Source organism: Onychomys torridus, chromosome 18 (assembly GCF_903995425.1).
Source record: "Onychomys torridus chromosome 18, mOncTor1.1, whole genome shotgun sequence".
In the NCBI taxonomy this organism is placed as follows: Eukaryota; Metazoa; Chordata; class Mammalia; order Rodentia; family Cricetidae; genus Onychomys; species Onychomys torridus.
Genome location: NC_050460.1, coordinates 35,740,460 through 35,760,255, shown reverse-complemented (window position 1 = coordinate 35,760,255; position 19,796 = coordinate 35,740,460). Strand labels below are relative to the sequence as shown.

At 45.5% G+C, this 19,796-nt stretch overlaps 1 protein-coding gene across 1 annotated transcript; it reads left to right on the top strand.

Moving 5' to 3' along the window:
• Positions 1-290: 290 nt before the first annotated feature.
• Mfsd9 (major facilitator superfamily domain containing 9) lies at positions 291-19,059 on the top strand. The gene is made up of 6 exons (XM_036168139.1): positions 291-471; positions 4,377-4,464; positions 5,616-5,659; positions 9,253-9,382; positions 12,762-12,971; positions 18,152-19,059. The coding sequence occupies exons 1-6, from the start codon at positions 337-339 to the stop codon at positions 18,994-18,996; spliced, it is 1,452 nt and encodes a 483-aa protein (XP_036024032.1). The 5' UTR covers positions 291-336; the 3' UTR covers positions 18,997-19,059.
• The last annotated feature ends 737 nt before the right edge of the window (positions 19,060-19,796 follow it).

The following is a 19,796-nucleotide window of genomic DNA, read 5'->3' as shown; positions in this document are numbered from 1 at the left end:
GTCAAGCCAAATTAGTATGGCTCTGGGTCTGTGATCCTTCAAGCAAGAGAGGGCTCCCACTGAGGAAAACCTCCTCCTAACAAAATGACACAATTCCCTCCTGCTTTACACCACCAGGGAGCAAGGAAAGATGGCATCATTCTTCACAAATGCTTGTCAACGTTAAGGTGCCTGTGGTACAGCAGCCAACCAGCAGTCCGCCCGCGCCACACCCTTTCTTATGCGCAGGCGCACACCGATCGCTTCCGCTTTAGGCGGGGCAAACTCTGGGCGTGTCCACCGCGGGGGCGTGGCCTGCCAGCGGCAGGGGCGTCCACCTCCCCTGCCCGCGCGGGGATGGAGCTGGGGTTCCGTGGGCGCCCGGCCTCTGGGCAGGGGCTGGCCTCGGAGACCCCAGCGACTGCAACAGCAGCTCCCCGTGCAGTGGATTCCCGCGGCTTCCTGTTGTGTCTCTACCTGGTAGGCTTTTTGGTGAGTGCCTGCCCTGGGGCTGGGGAAAAGCGCAGAGTCTGTGTAAGACAAGGGGTATTGGAGGGGCCGCACTTACCCTCGAGTTCCTGGAGATCTCCGGCCCCGGAACCTGAAGTGTGCTGTCAGGTGACCTCAGGTGTGGCTCCGTGACCTAGCCACTTTGGAGGGTGACTCCAGTTGCTGTGTGCAGCGGCCCGTGCAAGGGCAGAAAGTACAGAGGCTGCTGGAGACAGCTAATACGCTACGCTACGGACACAGGCCTTTCCTCCACAGCAGGGGTCGGGAAGTCGCTGCTGATAACCCCATCTACAAAGGCAGCCTTGAAGTTTGAAATTGAAAGTCACCGTGAATTGCACACAACTGCCTTTTGGCAAAAATGGCACGTGGTGTTTTTGTTTGGTTTAACGTACGTGCGTGCGTGTATATATTGGTTTGGTTCACAAGTAGTCCTTTCCCTTGTAGAATGACGTCCTAGTTAGGGTTTCTATTCCTGCATGGAAACACTGACCAAAAAGCAAGATGGGGAGGAGAGGGTTTATTTGGCTTACACTTCAGCATTGCTGTTCCTCACTGAAGGAAGTCAGGACAGGACCTCAAACAGGGCAAGATCCTGGAGGCAGGAGCTGATGCAGAGGCTATGGAGGAGAGCTGCTTACTGGCTTGCTTCCCCTGGTTTGCTCAACCTGCTTTCTTATAGAACCCAGGACCTGCAGCCCAGGTATGGCACCACATACCATGTGCTGGGCCCTCCTGCACTGGTCACTAATTGAGAAAATGCCTTGCAGCTGGATCTGAAGGAGGCATTTCCTCAGCTGAGGCTTCTTCCTCTCTGATGTCTGGAGCTTGTGTCAAGTTGACACACAAAAACCATCCAATACGAATGGGAAGCTTAAGAAGTCATTCTCCAACCATCCATCTTCCTATTAATTTAATATTCGTGAAGTTTCTGGATGCCTGCTGTGGGGTACGTGCCCCGGAACTCTGTCGCCATAGGCAGCTTCTGCTTCCAGAGAATTTGCAGTCTTAGTAGGAAGGTTAAGTTGGTAGCCTTGGACCATTCACTGTGTGTGTGTGGGGGGGGGTCACCCTAATCCACCCTCATTCCTCTCTCAAGCATAGGTTTGGTTGCTTGGTTCAATAGGCCTGGTTAGAGGTTAGTCAATGGCAACAGCTTGAAGAAACACCCCATAGGATTTCCTCACCAGGCAAAGGATCCAGTTAGTTGAAAGGTCAGAGGCAGATGCTTTGTGGCCAGTATCTATCTGATCAGCACTGGGCCTGATAAACAGGAACTGTTCTCTGCCCAGATGAAGTTAGCCTCCTATTTTTTCCCAGACTGATGGTTCTCTAGAATGAGGAGTTAGAATGCAGAACCATGTAGGTGAGGAACAGAAAGGCAGTCTCTGGTCAGTTAGTAGAGGTTGTTCAATTAATAGCTGTTAGAATCTTAAAGACACAGCACCAAATGTTGTCTTAACAGAGGCAGGAGACATTGAGGACCATGCCTTAGAGACGTCTCGGTCTACAGTGAGCTTTCAGGTTCTGAGACACACAATTTCCCTGCTTAGGTTCCATGCCTTTGACTTGAGAGCCTAAGCTGCACCCCCACCCCACCCTTCATTGTTTTTTGTTGTTGTTGTGTTTTTAGGATATAGATGTTGCTTACTTCCACTGTGTGGTCTAGTTATTTGGAATTCAGAGGTAGTGATTGTGCCTTGTTCTGGGAAAGGTTTTTGACTGATATCCACTTGGGGTGATGTGTACCCCCAGCCCACTGAGGTGCCTTCCACCTGAGGTGATGTGTGTCCCCAGCCCACAGAGGCTTTACTGCAGAGGGTACCTAGGTTACTTTTGCCAGATGAAAGGGACTCAAGCCATCACTTGGAACATCCAGACTTTACCCAGAGGTTATCATCAACTACCAGGAGCCAGAATGGAGAATAGTTTGAAAATTACAGTGAAATCAAGTAATTCGTACATTATTCATTATGTGCAGCCTTCCAGCACAGACTTGGATAGTCACAGCCTCACTTATGCTTTTCATATGCTGTGCACATGATAAATCTAGTCTGATATAACATTTTGAGAAATGTAATACTAGATTCAAGAGAATAATATATTAGCATATCTTGAGGGAAATACATATCATTTCCAAATACTTTTTAAAAAAAGATTAGGGATTTTCTTTCAATGAAAATGGTTATAAAGAGTTTGATCATATGCAGCTTTATATATCTTTGAAGGAGCTAATGCTGACTTATTAAGTAGCAAAGGGGTATTATGCACGAGTTAGCTACTACTTTCATATATTTAGTGACCCCAAAGGCTTGCAACACTGATTTCTAAGTGGAAGAGGAAGGACACAAGATTAGAGAAGTCATTTGCCAAATGTTCTAGTTTTAGCTCTTGACATTTTTGAGGTTTTAGTTTGTTTCATGGGGAACAGTAAGCTTATGCATTTGGCTCATTTTGCTAAAATGGTGCTGTGTTGCGGGAGAATATTTCGAGATACTTGATTACACTGTGTAAAGATATATGTCACTGATTGGTTTAATAAAAAGCTGAACAACCAATAGCTAGGCAGGAAGTATAGGCGGGACTTCCAGGAGAGAGAAGGGAAGGGGGAGAGATGAATCTGGAGAGAGGCTCCGGAGGACACAGAGAGGAAATAGGAGGTACAAGATGGAAGAGAGGTAGAAAGCCATGAGGCAGAACATAGATTAATATAAATGGGTTGGTTTAAGTTATAAGAGTTAATTTGAGACACGCCTAAGCTACAGTCCAAACTTTCATAATGAATAAGTCTTCCTGTCATTCTTTGGGGCTGGAGGTGGAAAAGAAAGTCCGTCTAGGGTGCTAAGGTCTTTGACTTTATCCACTTTTCTCTAGACACTTGGTCCATTTCTGTCCCATCTTTCCAGCCCGGAGCAGGTGACAGTCCAACTTCATTGAGATAACCCACCAGCAGACAAACACTGGGTTCCATTCCCTGTGAAAGGCCCCGAAGCTTGAATGCATTCATCAGTTTCCATTGGGAAATGCCGGTGCCCAGGGAAAGGTTAGGCGGCCCCACCAAGCTGACTTCCCTTATGAATGGTTGTAACATGTGTGAAAAAAAAAATGAAGGTCCTGTAGAAAGTATGGATCGGGAAGGAATTGCTCATTGTAGTAAAGGAGAAGATTTCAGATTCAGACTTCCTGAGAAGAAGGAGTCTGCAACCAGCTTTCCTGGGTTTTTTTTTTTTTTTAAGAGTTCTTTTAGACTCATAAGGTGCTAAAATGATATCACCAGCTGTTTCTGATGAGCCTGTATTTTCATAATTACCTTAGTCTATGGATATCAATATTTCACCAACCTTCTGTCTTCCTCATACTTTCCTGAGCTTATCAGGTATTGACATGTGTTAGATTTTTAACACCTAGTCTGGTGGAACGTGCTTGTAATATCAGTGCTCAGGAGGCTGAGGCAAGAGGCCGTCCTGGGGTCCGTGGTAAGAGCGTCTCAAAAAGTGCAGGCTCTGGTCCATTACTTCCTTTCAATAACTGGAGATTCTTACGGAAGCAAAAACCGCTTTACCAATAAACCCTCACAGTCCCTCCTTCCTTGTCCACATAACACCGGGTTGGTTCAGTTCTTTCTTGCTTTGTTTCAGGGGAGGGACTTCCGGGGCACATCTTCCTCAGTGAAAGCTGATCCTAGGTGAAGAAAGCTCAGGGGTTGTAGACTTACCTGGATTCCATCATGCACCTGGTGATTGTGGCCCACTATTATGGTTCCTTCTTTGGCTGAGAAGTTTAGATATGGATTTGATGTTGGCAATTGACTGGCAGCTTTAGAATCAGTGGTTGAAATCCTGCCGAGCTTCGGTACTAACTGGAGTTCTGTGGACTTTGGTTTCTCACAGGACTTGTTTGGTGTCAGTATGGTTGTCCCACTGCTGAGCCTTCATGTCAAGTCCCTTGGAGTGAGCCCTGCAGTTGCTGGAGTGGTGTGTAAGTGTTGAATGCTGTTTACTTGCAAAACACTGACTTTCCAGTCCTCTGACAATAGCTTGGCCCTTAACCAGTTATCACCCAAAAGTAAATAGGAAAAGAAATGACTTGCCAGAATGTTTCTGAGTACCACCGTGGAGTAAATGGAATTCATCTTTTCCCGGACCACCTGTATTCAGAGAGGCCTTGATATTTGAGTGATTTCCACATTCCATACTGATGGAAGCTCTGCTTCCTGGGCCTCTGATAGTTTGGGCTTTGTATGTTGAAGGCGAGGCTTGGCCTCCTGTCCACAAGCATAGTTTTGGAACTTAATATGAGACCAAAGGGGCAATTTATGGAAGTCATACCTGATGGCAAAGGGTTTCAGTGGTCACCTTGGGAAGCCAATTCCAAGCCGCCCACACCACCAGCACATCTCAGAAGCCCATGGAGTTTCTGCCCATGCAGCCTGCAGTTCTATCCCAAAGTTGCTGAATTGTGGAAGAGGCAGGAGTATCCAGGGCTTAGAACTGTGCAATGCTAACGGCCCTTGACTCCTTCACAAGATTCAAGAGAAAAAATTAGGCAGTTTTCTACAGCACCTTTGTTGTAGTCTGATCTCTTCTCTATTTATTAATTCCCCCAAGATGTGTACATTGAATTATGCTGACGACCCAGGAGCATATAGACCTTTAGGAAAAGCCAGACAGAGGGAAGAGGAGAAAGAATTTTTGTTATATAACTAAGGCTTCTTTGTTTTAAATTTTGCTCATTTTTAACTGTTCTTTGCTATTGTTGTTTCCATGTATTACTTCTGGCATCTCCACTCATGGGTCTAATGGCCTCGCTTATCCTCTTACCTCTAAAATGCTTGAGATCTGTGAGTTGGTGTTGAAAATTCAGCACTCGGATGTGGTTTTCTGGGGTTCTGCTTTTCATTGGCTAAGACAGCAGGGCTGTGTTCAGGGTCCCTCTGACTGAATGGCTCTTGCCTTCATTCCCTTCTACTTACTTTCATTTTATTTTGAAGACTGTTAAATTTTTTTGCGGGAAGGTGTAGGGCAATTTAGCTCAGTTAGTTTTCTGCTGCTTTCTACCTGATGGTTACCACAACCATTTAGCCACAACCAGCTGCCTTTTCTAATGGTACCAATGTGATTGGCTTTCAGGCTCCTCCTATGGCATTCTGCAGCTCTTCTCCAGCACCTTTGTGGTAAGTTGTTCCTTATCTGGCAGCCCATCTCCAACACATAGTCACATGCCACTGTGGGTCGTTCACCATGGTGCTTATAACATGGAGGGCTTGAGGGTTACTGAGTAGTGGATGTACAGATGATTAGGAAACATAGCCTTGTTAGATAGGAGACAGGTAGGATCCTGTCCTCTGCATGCCAGGGATGTTTTTTTGTACTGGAGAAAAGAGTGTCAACAGAAGTTACCACCCATTATTTGCTTCATGTTATTGACAGTAGTCAAACCCACCTGCATTGCTAGCCTCCTATATGGAAGTGTGCATGTACATTGAGCTAAGTGCCTCATTACATAGGAGAGCGCTCAATAGAAACCACTTTAATTGATTGGTTTAGATATCCGAAAAAAATGGAGAAGAGGGATTCAAAGGTGGTTTTCTCCCTCTTTCTGAGCCATTTGGTAGTCTGACATCCAGACACTGTCATTGAGCATCCCCGTCTGTCTCTCTGTGCCAACCTACTGTGGGCGTGCTGGAGACCTCATCGTCCATCAGTCATGAGGTTCAGGAGTCATCTACTTATTCTCATAGATGGGCAGCCATGGACGATCAGATCAGCTGGCTAGCAGCTCACATTTGGGGAACTTGTGTTTTCCCTGGTGCTTCCTTGTTAAGGATTAGTTAATTTAAAAGAAATGGAATGAGGTTCTATAATAAATTGTTAAATAGGTAAACATTTACTCCCTGCTTTATCTTTCAAGTTTTTAAGACACTAAACTGGTAGGTACTGAAGAGGGGGCTCAGCAGTTGGGAGCACTTTCAGAGGTCCCGGGCTCAGTCCTTAGCTTTACATGACAACTCAAAACTGCCTGTAACTCCAGGGATTTCCAGGGAATACAATGTCCTTTTTCTTTCCTTTAACACAGGTTGTCTCTATGTAACTGTTTGTGTCCCGGATGCCCCTAGGAGACCAGGTTGGCCTTGAACCTACAGAGATTTGTCTGCCTCTCCAATGCACTCTGCCTAGCCTGATCCCGTGCCTTCTTTTGCCCTCCTCAGACATTGCATGCAGATGTGACACAGACATCTACAGGCAGAACACTCAGGCACATAACATAAAAATAAATACATCCTTTAAAAATGTTAAGTTTACCTAACACTAAAGTCCACTCTCATTTGAACTTTGGAATTTTCAAGCACGTACCTCCCTTTTATAACTGGAGGAAATTAAGACTCAAGGTTTAAGTAATTTGACTCCATTACCTAATCTCAGATTTTGAAATGAATTCATTTTTTTCCTAAAAGTCATCAGCCATTGCTTTGCTGGCAGAAAAAGGTGAATAGCAGGGCGTAGGTGTCGTGGGGTGTTCACGTGCCTGCTGAGCATGCTGGGCTCCACCCTGGGCACTCCTCCGACTCAGTCAATAAATAGACAGATGACTAGAGTCTCTTGTCAGGCAGGATGTGTGTTTCACACTCTTGTGAGGAAAAGATTTAGGGAATTTTAGCAAATACTCTGCCGCTTCATTTGGAAACTCAGTCCCAAAGACTTCCTGTGTCTGGATCTCAGATCGATGGTGCAGGCTAGTCGTACAATGCTCCTCTCCTCCCTCCTGCTGGCCTCTGGCCTCCTAGGATGAAGATCAGGCATGGTTAATGAATTGGTTTCTATCTCTAGTGCTTACCAGAGCAACTGGCACAGAACTGGCATTTATGAATGTGAGCTTTCATTGTGGGCTCTGCTCATACCTGCACTTTTATATTGACCTTTCATTGTGTGTCTTTACTTAGAAAGCACATCTCATATATTGTATGGCTGGAATTTAATGAAAACCTTCCTTAGAGAATTTTAAAGTAGAAGGATACCTAGTTAAAATGCCCCCTTTAACCAATAATTTTATTAGTACATATACATATTTCAATTATACATTTTATAAAAACATTTTAAGATTAGATCTTTACAAAGAAAGATGCTTTGTTGAATTAGGTAAAATTTTGAAATTATGCATTTTCATAAAAAACAACTAGCATTACCAAATATATATAAATGTGAGTATCTCATTTAATCCTCCTAACTGTCCCCAGAGAGTGGCTTGAGGTCTTTATGGGTTATCCAGGAGTCAGACAGGAGCAGTGACCACGCTGACCCTCCTTAGAAAACACTCGTTTCATGATAAGCTTATAGTAAGTGTTGAGGGAGCAGATAGTTTCTGAGGTAGATATTAATGGTGGAGAAACTGAGGTTTAGTGAGGTTAACTTATGTGTCAGGTCATAGTCTAAGGAGTGATAAGTGTTCAGGGATGAACCCAGACAGCCTGGCTGGAGCCCAGGGTGTAGAACTAACCCATGACACAAGGTGACCTCATCCTCAGAAGAATGTGGAGAAATCTCTGAAACCCTTTGAAGTAAAGACCAGACCAGTGGGAGAGGGGAAGTGTTGATGACATTTGTAGGATGTCTTGTTTGGGAGGACTTACCCTTGGAATGTTTTACTGAGCACTGTGAAGGATTTAGTAACCATTTATATCTTTGTTTAAGTACGCATTTAGAGTTCCTAAGGTGACCAGGTGTGCTTGGCTTTTGGCAAGAAGAAAGGTGGGCTGAGGTTCCTTGATTAACTGGGGAGGGTGGGGAGGGTATCAGTTTCTTCCCAGGCAGGGCAGAGGAAGAACAGGGCACTGCTCAGTGGCCAAAGGTCACTGGGGGACAGGGGTGTCAATACTCTGTTCAGTCAGTGTTTAATGAGCTTTATTTGAAGGCAGAGATACTTTCTTCAAGCAAGGCCTCACTCTAAGTCTTAGTGTGCTGAGGTAGGGGGTGCTCAGGATGAAGACGTCCCGTTTTGCTCAATTATTTTTGACTGATCAGATTGGTATGTGCCTGCTGGTAACAGCTACTCTCTCAGTGGAAAGAGAGAAAGCGAAGCTTGCCGTGGCAAGCTATTAATGGGTCAGAAGAGCCACCAGATACCTGTCAGCTGCCGCTGCTCTCGCTCTCCTTATCAGAACTACCCAGACTCCAACACCTTGGGGATGTTCTATACAGGAGGAAGAGAAGGAAGAACTACCGGGCTGACAAACCCTGGGGCAGTGACTTCCCACCCTCTGACTAGCACTTCCATCCGCCAGCTGGGTATGGCTGGGAGGGAATGGAGGAAGTATCAGAACCATCAGAGAGCTGGCCTGGACCCCAACCCAGCTTGTCCTCCACCCTAGGCAGGACACCACCCCCTCTGGGCCCTCCCTCTTTCTCCCACTCTGGCCTGTGACTGCATAGATTTGGGACCATGGTGGTTATTTATGTTCCCTACCCCCACTTTCTTTTTTCAGGTTTTTTTTTTTTTTTTTAATTTCTAAACAACCTGGTTTCTGAGAGGAGTGTAGTTTCACAAAACAATAAAAATGAAGTTCTCAGCTACTGGATCGTCAGGCATCATGTTGGATGTGGCATTTTTTTGTTTCACTCACCTTGTGGGATGGCTAGAGAAAGTAACATGTGGCACATGCCATGGCAGAACCATATCCATATCCAGCTCCCTGACATTTCTTTGGCCCATATTTTATTGATATCTGTATGATGGTGGTTGCTATTGGAGACATCTGCTTGTTCCTGTCAGGGCTGCTGGAGTGATGTGGTTGGAAGACGGTCCTCTTTGCTGGTGTGCATTCTGCTCAGTGCCCTGGGTTATCTCCTCCTTGGAGTATCCACCAACGTGTTCCTGTTTACGCTGGCTAGAGTCCCCGTGGGTGAGTTCTGAAACTCCCTCCTATTGGTGAAATTATTAAGGCCACTCCACGTAGTTAAAAGGGAGGTTTATTTTGTGGGGTAACTTACAAATGAAGGGGTAGGTTACAGGGTCTGGCAAGGGTATAGCGCAGTCCGGCAGTGTTCTCTGGAGAACTCTGCTCGGTCTACCTCTCGCGTCCGGAGTCCGGGAACCAAGAGAGCGACCTCTTCCTGATCCTTGGTCTTCCGCTTCCTCCTCCGCCCCGCCTTGTGGGCGTGACCATTACCAAAGCCTCAGTGGGGGTTGGAACTTCCAGGCCAATGCTGGGATGCCTATCCACTACACCCTCCCCCAGAAGTGTATTTCCCTATGTGAACCTGAGCCTGCCTGATAATGCCTCTTCGATCAGAGTTTACCTGCAGAGACCAATGGCTGCCGTAATGACGGCAGTAGCCGCTTGACCCGTGGTTGCTGTTTATTGAGCATTTACTATTGGCAGGCCCTCTGGTAACTTACCCAAAGCTCCCATCATAGCCTGTGACAAAGCCTATCAGACACTTGTTAGTGTGAGTTACTCTGCTGCACCTGACCTGTCTCTTTCCCATTGCCCTGCCTCTCCATGTTTGTTCAGACAATCAAGAACATATGAGATGTCTTTGGCTAGCACTGTGATTCACCCTGAGACATAGCTCAGGAGCTGTGCTGCAGCTCTCTGGAAATCGGCAGTACTATGTTAAGAGGACCTGGAGCTGGTGGTCTCCTCCTTCCAGACTGCTCTTGACTATTTCTAACACCTTGAAATTGCTTTCATCTTCATTGAGATGTTTTGTCCACTCTTGGAAACTGCACCCTTAGGTGTGTGGTATGTGGGGACCTGCTATGGAATCTGTATCCAGCCTTGCCTTTCTTAGCATCCAGAATCTCACCCAATTTCTTTCCTTAGCTAGTTAGTGTAGCCTGGACAGACTTCGCAACCCTAGTCACAAGGCTGCCTCACCAGACATCTGCTCTCATTAAGTTAGCTACTTGCTCTTCTCCTAGAGTTCTCTACCACTAGCATGCAGTGAGAATCCGTTCATTTGAGATCACCACGCCGTTTCTTTGGCCTGCATTCAGAACATGGATGCTATCGAAGGCCCTTCCTACATTCCCATTGGTGGTTTTACTGTTGGCTTTACATTTAGAACTTCTCTAAGTGCGGTCCACAGTCCTAACAAAGCCCACTAGTGCATTCGGGATTATAGTTAATGGCTGTTCACATGCATCTTGGCGTTGCATTTATTGTATTATTGTTTGGTTCACAGTGTGTCTCTCAGTGCTCCACCTCACTGTACTCCACCATTCTATGTTATGTCTTGTTCCTAATTCTCTGCAGACTGGTGAGGGAGATGGGTGAGAACCTGAATTTGAGAGATTTACGAGGAGGATGGGATTGTTTTCTTTAGCATGAGTGGCCTGGTCCAAACAGCTGTGCTCCTAGTATATGGATATCATGATCTTCGCAAACAGGAGTAATACTGGATTCCTTCTTGCCCTGACCTGACCCTTCGCAGTATTTGGGGATCATGAGTGCCAGGGAGTTCTGGGAACTTTGCCAGGTTTTCTGGTTTTGCTGTCAGGTGTAGACTCAAATCCTGTGTCCTTACCCTGACGTTGTGCCTGCACCGGACATCTGCTCTTCCGTTGCCAACCACTAAAGAATCCTCCCCTGACTTGTTTCTGGGACATTCTTCCGATAGTCATCTTCCCTCATAAGGTTCCCCTAACATGGATGTCATTTCAAAGAAGCTCGTGAGGTCCCTCAAAGATGTCTTGAAAGTTTTCTCTCACCCCAGCCCTTCTTCATGCTTCAGAAAACAAGGCTAGAAAGAGTCTATGAAATTGTAAAAGGAATTTGTCAGTTTGTTCCCAGAAGAGCTGCCTGGTGTGTCCAGTGCACATACTCTCATTTTGACCCAGAAACTTGGAATAGACTCAGTGTGGCGGTGCCATGCTGGGCCACACAAGATACTGTAAGGAGGCCAGCAGAAGCTACTGTGTCATCACAGCTTGGAGTGATGGGCGGTGATCTGCAGGGAGCTTATACTAGTTTGTATTACATGTCAACCAAAGTGGCTGGCAACCTGTTCCCAGGGTTTTCAGTATATTCCTAAGTATTCCTCACAGGTATGTGGAGCATACAGTCCTACTGAAGCCATCAGGGAGTTGGAAGACAGATTTACAGGTCTCAGGCTAGTAGGAAGCACTTGGCATTGGTCAGATGAAGCCACCATCATTCACTAGTGTCTTCCTCAGGTATGGCAATTGGTGTTGGTTAGATGAAAATGCCTCATGTTCCTCCTCACATGTATCTCTCTGCTATTGCTGCCCAGACCCATCATGACCTCCTAATATAGTGTATGTGTTACCCCAAGACAAACCCATGTGCCACGAGGGTGGGTTTAGCTGTTTGCATTTGTTTCATTTGGTAAGCTCATTGCTTTATCCCCAGGTTAGGACCAGTGGTGGCACAGGGCAGGTGTGCAGTCATGGTTTGCCATGAGTGAGTGGAGAGAGCACGGTAACCAGGTGACTGAGGAAGCCACTGTAGGCCAGGGGGCACAGTAAAGAAACTGCCAACCTGACCATCCCGCTGTATGGTCAAAGTTTTCATTATAGGTAAAAGAGAGAAAATATCCAGGGAAGAGAGAGAAAGAGTAGATTGAACATAGCCAGCAGACTGGACACAAGCAGGGCGAGGAGAGGGGGCAGAATAGTGGAGACAGTGAGATGGTGAGAGACAGGAGAGAGAGAGTACAGTGGGAACAGTGGGAGCAGTGGGGCAGTGGGTAAACCTTACTGTTAGAAAAGGAGATGAGTAGAATGCCAACATGGACTTCAAAGTGTATAGCAGGTGCTTAGGATACTGAGGGCAGCTGGAGACCAGCATGTGCTTGGAATATGCCAAACACATGTAGCCATTTGCCCCTTCTGCCAGAGGTAAGGGAAACGACTCCTTTGGCAGATGGGAACTGGTTTTGGTTTCACTAGTTCCTGAGGCATTCTGGCTTTTAGTTAACTGCCAGAAATCTTCCTATAGCTCATGTTGATGCTCATTTCTGGATATTTGGACTGCCCGAGAACTAACAGCCACCAGGAATTTCAATTGGATGACAAGGATTGTTGGCCATATCAAAGCTGAAGTGTCTAAGACACTCAGTGCTACAGATGAGGCGACCAGCCATTATTATGGTGCTGGCTCTGGGTTCCATTTAACATGGCGTGAGTCGTGCAGGCCTTAGTGGTCCAGAGAAAATGGTAGCAAGAACTCCATTTGGCTCAGAGAGGAAGAGTAGACCAGAGGGGTCTGCTCCTCCAGAGTGCAGACAGTCACAGAACACATTTCTTCTCCCTTGCAGGTGTTTTTAAACACACCCTCTCCATCTCCAGGGCACTGCTTTCTGACCTGGTCACAGAGAAAGAGCGGCCACTTGTGCTGGGACAGTTCAACACAGCCTCGGGTGTAGGCTTCATCTTGGGCCCCATGGTTGGTGGATATCTGACAGAACTGGATGGCGGATTCTACGTGACGGCTTTCATCTGCTGTTCTGTCTTCCTTCTCAATGCTGGTGAGTTGACTGTTGAACATGCACACGTAGTCTACCCATTTCTATTGCCTTGTGATTGTTTTTGTTTTTGTTTTTGTTTTTGTTTTTGTTTTTTTAATACAGAATAGGCCGACTCGACTTGTAGCTAGGGGAATGGCTCAGGGCCTAAAAGCTCTTGCTGCCCTTGCAGAGAACCAGAGTAGGATTCCCAGCAGCTGTATCAGTGGCTCACAGCTATCCATGACATCCTCTTCTGGCCTCTGTGGGCCTCACTGTGTACATATAACTCACACAGACACATACAGTTACACATACATTAATAATAATAATGATGATGATGATGGGATAGGCAGAGTCATTGTTCAAGAATGAATGTTGACTTGAAGATCCTCTCTACTGCTCTCATAGTGACTAGACGAGTCTGTGTCTCCACCAGCTTTCTGCCGGCTTCCCTTGCTTCTGCATCCTCACTCTCATCATTTTATAGTTGTTATTATTCAATAATCCCCTTAGAGGATTATTATATACTCACTGCGGCTTTGACTTAAACTTCCGTTTGTTGGTGATGTTGGGCACCATTTTGCTTACCTTTTGCCAGAGAAGCATTTTAGTCCTTTGCTAAACTTGTTTTATTTCATTTTGCCTTTTTGCTATTGAGTTGAAAGAATGCCTTGTATAGCTTGGATGTTACACATTGGAAATACTTTGGATACAAATGTGAAACCTAAGTAGCCTATTGGCAACAGTGCAAAATATTAAATGTTGATAATTTTCCCAATCTACTATCTGGGAAACAGTTATTCTTCAGAATAAATGAATTAGTTTTATATTTTAATTGTTTAGGAATTCCATACATTATATTTTGAGGAAATTCATCTCTCCCAAGATCCACTTCCCGTTCCATACTCAGCAAGCTGGTGTCTTCATTTGAAACAAAAATCCCTTTAGTTCTGTCCATCAAAGTATGTCAGTTCACTGGAGGGTGTTGGGCCTATCAGGGGCCACACCCCTAGAGCACACTTCCTCTCTTAGCCGGCCCCAGGCTGGGGTTTCACCTGACTTAATATTAACTTTCTTTTATCAGATACTGGATCTGCAGGTAACATCTGTTCTTTACATTGCCCTTTGACTTCAGAGACCATTTCTCCTGCTGTGCAGAAGGGTTTGGGTTTACTGTAGGTCCACTGCCTCTTTATGCTTTTATCGCCTGTCCTCCTGGTCACATACCCGGAAGCATCAATGCCAAACCAAGTTCTCAGAAGCACCTGCTTCCCTTTTCTGCCCGGTGTTTCATGTGTAGGCCTTGCCTTCGTCTTTAATCCATCTTGAGCTCATTTTTGTGTGTGGCACAAGACAGGGACCAATTCCAATGTTTTGTACAATATGTATTAGTTATTATACTATATATGAAAACACTTTTAATAGATCTATTAAACTTGTCAATAAAATATGGAAGTTTAAAAAAAAAGCAGCTATGGATTTTCCTGCCACAGACCCCAGGGTCGTGACATGCTTTATTCCTCCTACACAGTGATGGACAATGCCATGTTCTCTCCCCCACCTGAACTGCCATGCAGCCTTCCTGGCCTACCTCACATGTGCAGGCTGGCTCCCACTGGAAGGCTTTGCACTGACTTCCTCTGCCGTGCACATTTCTTGTCATGTGTCTCTCCCAACCCTCTTCTTCTGGTCACTCACTACTCAGACATTTGCTTCATTTGACGTCTTTGTCTGATCATTCTGAGTAAAGCTAGCTAAGGGTTTTTCGTAGCACTTTGAGTATTCTGTTACTGTTTCAGTTTTTTGCTTCTATTCTACCACATCCTGCACAAGGGCAGGCATTATACTCGATGTTCTCTCTGCTGTTCCTTTCCCCACACATACTCCACAGTGTTCAATGAATAAAAAAGACCCCCCTGCACTGTGGAGTGAGCTAGGTACTCCAAGACTCTTCCTCGATGGCAGGAGACCATGACGTGGACAGGTCTTGAATAAACAGTTTCATGAATGAGAGAAGCCATACAGACTGTCTGGCTGCCTTTCTGTTTAATGATATGCCATTTGACCGCAGGGGTTTGAACCTTCACCTTGGGGCCTAATAATGAGCAGCGAGTTCCATGCTGGCTCCTTTCAGATTCTGGAAGTGAAGTTCATGAGTTTATTTTCAGTTTTGACAGAACCACTTTATAATTTCTCTCGGGATCTGAACCTGCACCCTCCTCCCCCAAGAGAGAGCCCTGATGATTGCTGGGAACCTTGTGAAATTCAGCATCCTGTCTGTTGCCATTGGTTACTTTACAAACATCAGTGCAAAGGAAATGAAGGGGGAAACATCAGTTTCATCACAGAATGTAGTAGGAACTTGGTGTAAACCAAGGTTTTACTCCATAGGAGGAGATTAAAACATTTGCATAGAGGTCTTACAAAGAGGAGAAAATGAAAAAGATGAATCCCTGATCATAAACCTAAGTTTTATAGCATTTGATAGAAAAGACAAATATTTAATATTTCTGACAAGCATCTAAGCCAAAAGTGACTGTGGAGATTTTTTTTTGTAGTGAGACTTTCTTCTCAGGGGAGACTAAAGCATGTCTACCCCTCCTTGAAAGCTTCCAACAACAAGGCAAGTACAGTTCCACCAAAGACCAATCCAGAAAGCCCATGGGTTATTGGGCTTTCTTCCTACAGAGTATGGGTGAGGACCACTGGCAGTAGCATGAGTGGATTTAAGCAGCCAGACCAGAAAGTCTTCATCCAGCATGGACGATGCTCCCTTCATCATCATGGATGATGCTTCCTTCCAATAGCTACATAGATGGAGACCCTCCTAATTAACTTCCTCCAGCCTAGATGGCCTAGCACCTCCTTTGACACCCACGATGGCATATGCAGTTGAGGTAGAATTGCACACAAATGATTTTGGAGGAGCCCTGGAGTCTTGGAATCACAAACAGGAATCCAGACCAACCCCCAGTCCCTCCTTCTGTGATGAAATGTCTATAGTCAGTAAATCTGATGGTGATTTTTTAAAAATTATTTAGTTTAATAATTTTCTAAAAACTATTTTAAAATGCATTTTAATTAAAATACAATTATATCACTTCCTCATTTGCTTTCCTCCTTCCAGCTGCTTCCAAATCCCCCTCTTCTCAGCCCTCCCATGTCCCTTCTGCTCACTCAGATTGATAGCTCCTTCTTCTCTTTGATTGTTATTGGCATGCATGCATGAGTGTATATTTGTGTATGATGCATTCTTGCAACTGGATACAACTGGTCTGATGAAGGTGGTGGCTGTTTTGTTTGGAGAACCGCATTCTGTGTGTTTGGATCCCAATGATGGTGCTGTTTAGTATTTTACCTCAGCCTAAACATATGGGCAGATGTGGGTCCATTAGGAATGTGCAGTTGCACACATTCCCAGCCACAGTGACTGGAGTACTAGAGATCTATTTTTTCCCACTCGAAACATCTAGAACCAGGCATGCTGGAGCAATGCCGGGCACACCAGAGGAATGGGAAAACCATCTGGCTAGGTACAGAGTCCCAGTGCCCTCCACCCAGGTAGCCCCTGGTTTTCTCATTCCCTTGCCGCCGTCACACCCTCTGCTCTAACTCATCGTCTTCCAGCTGAGAAATCAGGCTGTGGGGTCTGACACACTCACACTGGTGTCCTGCCTTGCTGTTTATTAACGCGAGCTGTTAGAATGCCACTTCTGTTTTCTCACCTAGTCTGATGTGTGCTAGCAACACTCGTGGCCTTGCTGCAGGAAGGAACCAGGGAGATTTTGCACATAAGCGGTTTTTCCCAAGCATCATCGTCATCACTATGATTTTGAGAAAGGGTCTCTAGTAGCCCAGGTTAACCTCCAACTTGTTAAGAAGCTAAAGATGACTTTGATTCTCCTGCCCCTGTCCCCTGGATACTGGTGTGTGTCCCCATCTCCACTTCATGTGGTCCTGGGGGTGGAACCCAGGGCCTTGTGCACACTAGGCAAGCACTCTATTGACTCAGCTACATCCTCTGCCCCTTCTTTTATACTACCAACAGCAGTTTTTGTGTTTTTATGAGGATTCTTTGATAAAATGGCCCTCTTAGAGGTAAGAATAGACTAAAAAGCACCCAGGTCTATGATTAACTGTGGAATTGTGGTTCTTTTTTTTTTTTTCCTTTTTGTCATAAAAGTGTTCATGGCTGAAATCCTTACACAGTGTTTAGACAAAGTCATGTGCTCACGAGGTGGTTGAAAACAATATGAAACAGCCATTGGGTCAGACTGAACTTGGAGTACAAAAAGACCATTAAGGATATACTTGGAAGAATGTCTTAGAATAGAAAACCTAAGTTCAACTTTAAGAAATTTTTTGAGCATAGATTGCTAAGAAGTCATAAGAGGCCCAAGGCAGAAGCATGACAGTCAGGGGCGTCAGTAGTTGACTTGTCTGAATGCCGATCATATGTGCTAGGCAAGGCTGAGAGTGTCATGTCCCTGTGCATGGCACTCTGTGGTTTTGCAAGTGTGACCCTTGAAAACACCTGGTGGCCCCAGGTGGAAAAGAAGTCAAATGGTATTTTCTGATGGCTACTACTGTCCAGCTGACTCTCCTGGCCCCTGGCCAAGGCCCATCATGGCTGTACTAGCAGCCTGCCCCTCTTTCAACATGACCCTTACGTTTTAAGACAGTTGCCTGTTGACTTGTCTAAATCTCCATTTAGGTTTGGGTTTCATGAGGGCAGGATTTTCACAGGGCTTTGACTTATTTTTGTGCATTTCTGGTATCATTAGCACATTGGAAAAGCACCCTGTGAACTGTGTATGTTCATACACTTGGCTAGATGAGTGGACAGGTAGACAGATAATTAGGAAATACGCTGAGAACAACATTTACATGTACACTTTAGTGAATGTAAGGGCATAGCTACGAAGTGATGGCATAGGAGAAGTCAGCACCTGAGCCAAGAAGACAGTGACTGTTTTGCATGTAGTTTCAGTAGCTTTTACAGAACTCAAGAGTCCTTTGCTAGGGGTCCTGATGCCATAGCGGAACTGTGGGAAAGGTGGGGAAGCTGGAATCCATAACCAAGTAAACGTAGTATAAAATCCAGGTGACTGATCTCATTCACATACTGTTTATCCCACAGGGAGCCACTGGAGGCATTCAGCACACTCACTGTGTTAACAGGTCTCTTGCCATGTCTTTAGGTCTTGTTTGGCTGTTACCTTGGAGAGAAACAAACCTCAACAGCGCAGAGAATGGTTGGATCTGGAATCAGAAGCAAGCTACAGCACCCAGAAAGTCAGAAGGTAGACTGTCGGGAGCAGCCGCCACCCCTAAGGCCAGGAGGAGTGAGAAGAAAGGGCAGAGGCCCTGGGTTGAGGTCATGTCAGCCTTGAAGGACATGAAGAGCCTCATATTTTCCTCATTGTGGGACGTATTTCTTGTGCGCTTGCTGATGGGGGTGGCTGTCATGCTGTACTATAGTAATTACGTCTTGGCCCTGGAGGAGCGTTTCGGGGTCCGGCCCAAGACCACAGGGTATCTCATCAGCTACACCAGTGCCCTGGGTGCCCTGGCTGGCTTCGCGGTGGGGCCCATTCTACGGCTGTACAAGCACAACTCCCACATGGTCCTGCTGCACTCCAGTGTGCTCACATGCCTGCTGCTGCTGCTCTACTCCACGGCCACCACCATGGATGTGGTGGTCTTTTCCTCGACACTTCTGTCCTTCTCCACCACCATCGGGAGAACCTGCATCACTGACCTCCAGCTGAGTGCTGGTGGGGCCCAGGCCAGTGGCACTGTCATAGGTGTGGGCCAGTCTGTGACTGCCATGGGCCGTATCATTGCCCCTCTCCTCTCAGGAGTAGCCCAGGAGATCAGTCCCTGTGGACCCCCAAGCCTGGGTGCTGCTCTAGCCCTGGTGGCTATTTTAATCATGTCACTAAACAAACCTCCTCATTCAGGTAGTTATGTATTGCAGTCTTGGGGAGCCAGCCCCAGGCTGCAGGCAGGGCTTAAAGGGAAAGCCGCAGCATTGCAAAACTAGACTTTTTCTATCGGAGAGGAGAAGAAAAATACACACACACACACACACACACACACACACACACACACACACACCTATTTTCTTGATGGTTACTTTTCTTTATTCTCATGTTGCTCCTCTCATACTCTTACACAATATTGTTTTTTCTTGTTGCTTTTTGTATTACTACATTGCTCCATCTTACCATGTCTTTTTACAGTTTATATACCCCAACCAATTATTTCAGGCAGTGTAAGAATCATAATAAGGTCACATTTCAAAGGTAAAGATTGTGTGTAACTTCTAATTAGCCAAGAACACCCACAGCCCTCATTTGGGGCTATAGAGTCAAATTATTTTCTCTAGCCTTGACAAGTCAGAATATATTTTCACAAATTGAGGTCAGGAAATGGGTGCAAGGACTTGACCATTATCTAGCTAGCAATAATTGGACTGTATTTACAACCTAGCCAGATAAGTACAGCTGTGTGTCCTTGCTGAACAAAATTTGGAATGTTTATCTAAAAGACCATTAACAAGGCACCTGGTCTAATCTAAAGCTCCTTTGAAGCTTTGTTTCACCTAATGATATACAAGAAAACTATAACTGCAATTCTCAGCATAAAGATCAATGGAATTTGAGCCAGCCTGGCTCCTGGATTCAAATGTTATTCTAAATCATAAATCTGAGCTGTGGTTTAAGTCATTTTCTTAAGTGTGACTCAGAAGCCTCATGTAACAATAGGCCTAGCTATGAAGTATTATTTTCATTTCATCAAAATTATAAGGCTTAAGGAATGATCACTTTCTTGACAATCCAA